Source organism: Medicago sativa, chromosome 8, assembly GCF_051527215.1.
Source record: "Medicago sativa cultivar Bolivia chromosome 8, Bolivia_mono, whole genome shotgun sequence".
Lineage (NCBI taxonomy): Eukaryota > Viridiplantae > Streptophyta > Magnoliopsida > Fabales > Fabaceae > Medicago > Medicago sativa.
In genome coordinates, this window is record NC_140756.1 from 36,663,506 (window position 1) to 36,670,798 (window position 7,293).

Here is a 7,293-nt window from a genome sequence, read left to right on the forward strand (position 1 = left end):
GAGATTGAGCAAAGTGAGATAGGAGTGCTTGGAGTGAATGAGAATAGTATTATCTTAGCTAGTCAGGCCTTGATGAGTAAACAAATAGAAGCACTTTCCAAACAGGTACAAGACATAAGTATAAGACAAGTTCAACAGACTCAACAAGCGCAAGTTTTGAGGTGCGAATTTTGTGGTGAAGGACATGCTAATGGTGAGTGTGTACCCGAGGGAGTGAGTGAGGAAGCCATCGATATGAGAATTTATCAAGAAGAGAACCCTTACTCAAACACATATAATATGGGGTGGACACAAAATATTGACCTCAAATATTCAAACAACAACACCTTAAACCCAATTACCTACCCATCCCAACAACAACCACAAACAAAACCAACCGCACTTGAAGAAGCCTTGACTAGTTTCATCAAATTAACCCAAACCAACTTCCAAGAGATAAAGTCATATCAAGAAAGAATGAAAAAAGGGACAAAACATTGAAAATTCGAGTAACTTTAACCTCGATTGTCCCAATAGTTACAAGTGTTCTCTAGTACCTTTGCAAGAATTGTTGTTCCATAAGGTGAATGAATGATGGATTGAATTTTGTGCTTAACTTCCGTAGGAATGCCTAACTCAAATTTTGTGTAGCCTACTTATCCAAATATTATCCCACCTTCACCTAAGCCCCGTTATAACCCTTAAAGACCTCAAAGTGTGCATTGACATGGATTTTGATTGACGTTTAGAAACTTTTCAAGCGTATGGTAATATGTAGATTGCATGTCGACTGTGTGTGAACCCTTTCATATTTTTGCGTGGAGTTGTGAATTGGTGGATGCGTACAAGTCAAACTAGCTCATCTTTAGCTAGTAAGGTGTTGAACTTTTAGGTACTATCGCTTGATCAGGTAATTGTTATTTTACTGTCGATTGTCAATATTGCAAGTAGATTCCTTGAGGACAAGGAATGGTTCAAGTTTGGGGCTGTGATGACAGTCAATTATGCGCTATTTTTAGTGTCATTTTCATCACATTTTGGAGTTCACAAGGCAACTTAAGCAGCAAGAAAAGCAAGAAAAGCATGAAAAGATGATAAAGTGCTAAAAAGAGGAAAAATTGAAGATGCTGGAAAAACGCCAAAAACGTGTCACGATTTGCCAAAACGTGACACGATTTTACCAGACCAGAAAAACATGCTTTCGACATTGGGACAAAACGTGTCACGATTGCAAAAACGTGACACGATTTCTTCAGCTGTTTTTAAAAACGTGTCACGATTTACTTAAAACGTGACACGATTTTAGGCGAATTTCTGTGCCTATTTAAGCTGAAGTCTATTCCAAAAACAGGGGTTACGAATTCTGGAGAGAGAAAGTGCGATTTGCAGACCTGGAGACTGAAGAACGGGGCGATTTCCTCCATTCTTTACCAGTTTATGTATGTTTTAATTCTTCCATTGATTATGCTATTTGTAAACTCAATTATGAGTAGCTAAATCTCTTAGAGATTAGGTCTGAGATGATTCTTTGTAACCCTAATTGATACATGATGCTGTGAAACTCTATTTATTGTGAATGACAATCTAGTTTTTATTCAATTCAATTGTTCTTAATGCTTTTTATATATTGACACCATATAAACATGATTTAGTGAGAACGAATGACTACTGACCATAGCTTTCGACTTAGACTTAATTGAATTGTTCTAATAAACATGGTTAGTCTAGGAATGGATAATCGTTTGATAGTGATGTTAGGTTAACGTGCTTAAACCTTCAAATATTATTAGACCACCTAAGGAATTAAGGGCTGTAGTTTGAGAAGAGGGTCCTAACTCAAGGGATTGATTAGGACTATTTTGTTAACTATCGTGGAACTAGAAAATCATTCATAAGAATAAGTGCAGTATACCAATTAGGGGAACATAGATGATTCGAAAGACCTGATCTCATCTCTCTATTATTTTCTAACCAAATCTTTATTTTATGTTATTTAATTTTATGCAATCAAATCTACTGCCTAGTGGCAAACCAAAAATAACTTTTACGCATCCTAAATATTTTACCTAATTGCTGAATTGAGATTAACACAGTCCTCGTGGGATCGATATTTTACTACTTCGATAGTATTTGGTGCACTTGCCAAACGTCTATCATCGATAACCATCCCTCGAGACAACGAAGTCAAAACCGAACCCAAACGCTCAACACAACTAGCCGCAATAAAAGAATGAGTAGCACCAATATCAATAATTGCAATCAAAGGAGTACTATTGATAAAACACATACCTCAGATGATATTATCCGGATGCTCCACCTCTTCCGTATTCAGTGCAAACACCTTCACCGCCGCCTTCTTCGGCTTGGTACACTTAGTACTAAGATGACCCTCTTCACCACAGTTGAAACAAGTAATATCCTTCTTGTACTCAAACGGATTGTGACCCTTCTGCCCACACTTGTAGCAACTATCACCCTTCTTGCAATCATTAGCAAAATGACCCAAGATTCCACACTTGTAACACCTCACTTCAGCAACATTCACCTTAGAGCCTCCACCACTTTCTTTCTTCTTTCCCTTGTCCTTGTTATACGGTTTCCCAAATCCATGACTCTTCCCTTTCTTATCATGCTGAGCCTTGTAATGATTAGCCCTAACCTTTTCGGCATCATCAAACATACGACACTTATGCACCAAGGTATCAAAGTCTCGGATCTCCTGAATACATATATACTGGTAGATATCAGGCCTCAAACCGCTCTAACTTCATACACTTGGAAACCATAGTATCCTCCGCATTGATGTACGGACAAAACCTCGAAAGCTCTTCAAACTTTGCCGCATACTCAGCCACTGAACGATTCTCTTGCTTCAAGTTCAAGAACTCCACTTCCTTCTTAGTCCTCAAATCCTCAGGAAAGTACTTGCTCAAAAACTCAGTCTTGAACCTAGCCCAAGTCACAGCTCCACTAGCCTCAAGCCTTCCCTTAGCATTGGTCCACCAATACTCAGCCTCCTCCCCAAGCATATGAGTAGCCAACCTGACCTTTAGATCCTCACTAGTCACCATATCCTAAAAGATCCTCTCCATGGCCTGCACCCATGTCTGAGCTCCATCCGGGTCATACCTACCCTTGAACGTCGGCGGACTGTTTCTTAAGAAACGATCAAGCCTCCGCTCCTCAGCCTCTCCAGGATCACGATGACCAACTGCCGCTTGCTCATTAGCCTGATACCAACTTGTAATGCCCTATTTCTATCAAAGCGATAAAACACGCGAATATAACGAATATTCAAGAAATAGACGCTACGTCTCATCTAAACAACAACCAGCATGCATATATAATAATGTCTCAACAGTAGCAGCGGATACAAACATATATCTCCATCAATACATATGTCATGGTCAAATAACATCAACATAAAATTCTCCAAAACTCAACAATGAGTAAATCTCAAAATAAAATAATCCAAATAGACTTTGACACCGACTCAACCTAATCAGAACCATAGACTACGACGCCAAAATGATAGCGGAGATAGCTCCCACTATCCAAACATCCACAAGCAACTCACCAAGCGACTAATCCTGCACAACGTTTACCCATCCATATAGACAGGTAGGCGGTCAAAAGCATTGGAGGTTAACATTACATTAATCATAATCAACATAGACAACTAGGCATGATGTAAATCAATTCAATTCCAATTAATTAACATAAGCAGTTAACCTCCACATAATCAATCACATCACAATCACAAATATTGCAAATATATGAATTCATCATATAATTATCACCAACATACTTCATACAACGGCAATGGGCAAGATTCATGATAACATGTCATGCACCTAGACTCGAAACATATATGCATGTGGTACCAAACTCCTCCAAGGTCGTCACCTTATGATGCCAACAAAACATCATTATCAACGGCTATAATCATCGGCAATATGGATATAATATCCGACACGACGTATGATGCATGAACATATGACTCAATCCACTATGCATATGTTCACAACAATTCAACGGCTATATTCAACGGCTATAAACAACGGCTATATCAACATTTAACTTTATCATAAAGTTCATCAACTTCATTCAATACAACATATGATAACAAACATCATATTCATCACTTAGCAATCATCCATACATCTTCTTACAATCATATCAAACTATCCATAAAGGATTTATAAGGCAATCGACTCTTTAAATCATTTTCATCGAAGTTTGTCTCTCAAAATCACAACTTAGAAATAATTGAGCATTTAAGTCAATACCAAGTAAACAAACTCAATTTCCTATGCCATGTATTCTCACAAGTCACATATGCGTGCAGTAGAGGTTACATAAGCTTTTCATCGGTTAAATACGACAAATTCACAAAAATCACGAAGTTCGTCTCCTTTTTTCACTTTTCACAAAAGTTCTAATTTTTAAAGCAAAATAAGCTCAAACTTGATGAAACCAATCACAACCATTTTTGGAAATCATATAAACAATATACAACTTTAATCCCACTTCAATTTCCGGAGAAAAACGAGTTTTCGAAAAAATCGACGTTTGGACCGTTTTTCCAAAGTTAAGAGAAAAATTCACAAATCAAGTCCAAATCAATTCAAACCATGTTCTAGTAGGATTAAATGCATAAACAGAGGTTTAACAAGTTAAAAGAAACATTTTAGAAAGCTCGGATTGGTCCCCACGTGCACAAAACGGAGATTTAAAAATGGCACAACTGGAAGCTGCACGCTTAAGTGTCCTCTGCACGCATAAGATTCCAACTTCCAGTAGCCTCTGGAAGTTGCTCGCTTGGAGCACGCTTTCTGCACGCTGGTGAGCACGCTTAAGCGTCCTCTGCACGCTTAAGCGTCCTACCCAGAATTTCAAAAATTCAGTTTCAGGTTCCAACCCATTTTCATCCAAAACCCCCATTTTGATCCTCCCAAACCCCAAAACTTATCCCAAAATGTGTTTACAGGTCATATACACTATAAAACACTTAAACATCAACAAGTTTTGAGATTCCAACATCAATTCATCAATAATTCACCAATTTATCAAACATTCTCATTTTGCAACAACAACAACAAGTTCATCACCAATTCACCATTTCAATGATACCCAATGTATCTTTTCAACAACAACACATATCAAAGCAACAACAACAACATTTGAACATGATTTCATCAACAATTCAACAACCACAACATCATTCATCATCGAAATTTACCCAAAACCCATCATGTTCATACATACCCATTTTGACATACAAATTCAACAATAACAACACAATTATCATTCAATTCATATACATAATCATGTCAACAACATGAAGCACAAATTTCTACAATCAAAGTCAAATTAAGCACTTAACCACAATTATGTAAAGAATTAGGGTAGAAATTAAACTAAAGGATTATAATTAAAGTCTAACCCCCTTACCTCAATTCTTCAAAATCAACACCAGGTCTTCACTTTAGCTCCAATCATAGCTTCAATCCTTGAACCTTGACCTCCCTCTAGCTCTCTCTCTCTAGCCTCCTCTTGAAACCCTTGTCTTCTCTCTACTCTTTCTCTCTACCTCTTCTTTCTAATGAAAATGAAATGTTGGTAAAACCCTATTTTCTCTACCAACTAGAGTTTATATAGGTTCTATTCAATTGGGCTCAACTCACAATGCCTTAATGGGCTTAACCCATTTCTATTCTAACCCAAAATGTTACTACTCACTTAACGGTAAAATGTAATAACAATGGTCAATTAACGGTAATAAAATAATTACTACACTCTCTCTAGCAACTTAGTAAAATAACAACTCTCACTAAGCACTAAGGATAATCCCCATCAAAATGACTAAAATACCCTTCTAACACCGAATTCTACAATTCCCGACCAAAAATACACACAAAAGCAAATAATCACATAAGGGCACATACAACACACATAAAAACAATTAAATAAATAATAAAATAAATCAAACGAAAAATCGGGTTGTTACAGCGATAATCAATACACAACCTCATACTACCATCTTTCTTCTTAACGAACAACACCGGTGCGCCCCAAGGAGACACGCTGGGCCTGATAAAATGCTTCTGAATAAGTTCTTCCAGTTAATATTTCAATTCTTTGAGTTCTAAGGGTGACATCATATAAGGTGCTACAGACACTGGCTCCGCTCCCGGAACAAATCAATTGAAAACTCAATTTCTCTTTATGGGGGGTAAACTCGTGATATCGGTCGGAAAAACATCCAGATACTCACTAAAAATTGGAATATCACTGGGACTTACATCTGACTCTGAAGTCACAGTGAGCATGACGTAGAAACCCTTATCCTGAGCACAAATAAATTGAACCATCTGATAGGTATGCTTAAGCAGTTCTGACAAGGCCACTCCTTCAACCGTGTTACTAGTAGGCATGTAAATACTCTTCTCCACACACCCTATATACACAAGATTTGCTGAAATCCAGTCCATGGCTAATATAACATCAAGTTGTTTCATAGGTAGACATATTAAGTCTATATAATATGTCTTGCTAAATACGGTGATAGGATAATTCTCACAAACATAGTCCGCTACAATTCCTCCATCGGTTGTCGTAGTCACCATCATAGGGGGATTTAGTAATGAGATAGATAACTGAAGAGCTTCAGCACATTGGAAAGAAATGAAAGAACATGTTGCACCACAATCCAATAAAACTCTAATAGCATTCTGACCGAGAAAACACATACCGCCAATCAAATCCTCATTAGCTTGAGCTTTCTTCCCATCCAGTGAATACACCTTTCCTTCTATATGGACAATTTGCTACATAGTGTCCTGCCTGACCACACGCAAAACAAGAGTCGGTACCTATCTTGCATTCCCCCGTATGAGCCTTTCCACATTTCTTGCTAGTTGGGAAAGGTTTGAATGAACATGTCTGCTTCCCTTTCTGAGGAGAACCATTTGGCTTTAGTTTCTCGTGTTGCTTGTCAACAAAGTTGCCTTTCTTCCTATCAAAAGTTGTGGAACCCTCTCTAACCGCTTTGTCAAAACCCCTTTCTGGTTCTAGACTGTTGTGCACCATTTCATCAAAGCTTGTCGACCTCTGCTGACTAGCCACCACATAAATTTCACCCCTTAGAGAATACTTATACTAATTAACCTTCCACATTTCATTACCTGCATACTCGTTGTGAGTAGAGTAATGGGACAACTCTTCAAACTTTCTGGTGAATTCTGACACTGACATATTGCCCTGCTTCAACTGAAGAAATTCTTGCTCCTTTTTGACTTTGTATGTCACGGA

General features: G+C 37.8%; 1 protein-coding gene across 1 annotated transcript; it reads right to left on the reverse strand.

Moving 5' to 3' along the window:
- Window positions 1-6,194: 6,194 nt before the first annotated feature.
- LOC146898865 (uncharacterized) lies at window positions 6,195-7,071 on the reverse strand. Its single transcript, XM_085736631.1, has 2 exons — window positions 6,855-7,071; window positions 6,195-6,793 (listed from the first exon to the last, which is right to left on the reverse strand). Exons 1-2 carry the CDS (start codon window positions 7,069-7,071, stop codon window positions 6,195-6,197), a joined length of 816 nt encoding a protein of 271 aa, XP_085592757.1.
- Window positions 7,072-7,293: the final 222 nt, after the last annotated feature.